The sequence below is a fragment of the Triticum aestivum genome, chromosome 2B (genome assembly GCF_018294505.1).
Source record: "Triticum aestivum cultivar Chinese Spring chromosome 2B, IWGSC CS RefSeq v2.1, whole genome shotgun sequence".
NCBI classification, from domain to species: Eukaryota; Viridiplantae; Streptophyta; class Magnoliopsida; order Poales; family Poaceae; genus Triticum; species Triticum aestivum.
The window spans coordinates 176,731,460-176,732,365 of NC_057798.1; the positions used below are offsets into that span (position 1 = coordinate 176,731,460).

A 906-nucleotide genomic window follows, 5' to 3' on the forward strand; every position below is an offset into this window, starting at 1 on the left:
TACCATCTCCCTCATACAGGTCTCTGTGACGCAGCAAGCTCTTCCACCCTCTGCCGCATTTTGTACTGCAGCATGGGTGGGGCACAATCCAAAGGAGTTTCCCCTGCTCAAAAAGTTCATCAAAGTTATCGATTCTGTCACTGTCATTTTGGCACAGCACTATTGATGATTAAAAGTAGCATTCAGAACGAAGTAATCCAGAGCAATCATTCTATTTTGTATATCAAGTGTGGATGTATATAGTATATTTTAGCTTATCTGCTTCTATCTACAAGCTAAAAGCTAAGACGTTGCATATATGCTGTTAGCTAGCTTCTTTCCAGCTAGCTTTTCAAGGCTGTCTGGAAAAGCCCGTGGAGATAGGCTTTTATTCTGCCACAGCTTATAGTAGTTGAGAGAATACAAAAGCATAAAAAACATCAAAGCCACCAAGGAGCCTTGCAATTCAATTAACCTTCTCCTTTTGTCCATGCTAGCTCGTATTTTGGTTTGAACTGCTCGAATATGTGCGTAAAGAACATTCGACAGTATCAACATTAACTGAGTGGATTGGTAGATCGGATATGAACATGTTGATGAAAGAAACTTTTGTGCTTAAGAAGATTATAAATCAACTTTAGGAACTCTACGATGTACAGTATTTGAGAAATATATGCTATCCATGATAAAACTGTCTCAGATAGTAAAAACAACCAACCTTGCCCATTTTTGCGTTGAATATTTGCTCCACTATCCATGAGAATGAGAGCAATCTCAGTCTGGTTAAATAGCGCAGCCTGCAATTGTCCATAGGCAGATAGATGTTCAGTAGATGGTGATTTGCTCGTTTCTATATGTATGTGCCAAACACAACAATCTTCTGTGGCACAATAAAGCATGTGCACCACTAAATTATTTAAACAATGA

At 38.7% G+C, this 906-nt stretch overlaps 1 protein-coding gene across 2 annotated transcripts in view; it reads right to left on the minus strand.

Annotated features, from left to right (window-relative positions):
- The window catches only part of LOC123044195 (vacuolar protein sorting-associated protein 27), a gene marked incomplete in the record, with an annotated part of 3,669 nt that overhangs the window by 476 nt on the left and 2,287 nt on the right, over positions 1-906 (minus strand). For both annotated transcript variants that reach the window (XM_044466865.1, XM_044466866.1), the window contains 2 exon segments: positions 4-103; positions 698-776. In XM_044466865.1, coding sequence (XP_044322800.1) covers positions 12-103; positions 698-776 — 171 coding nt within the window.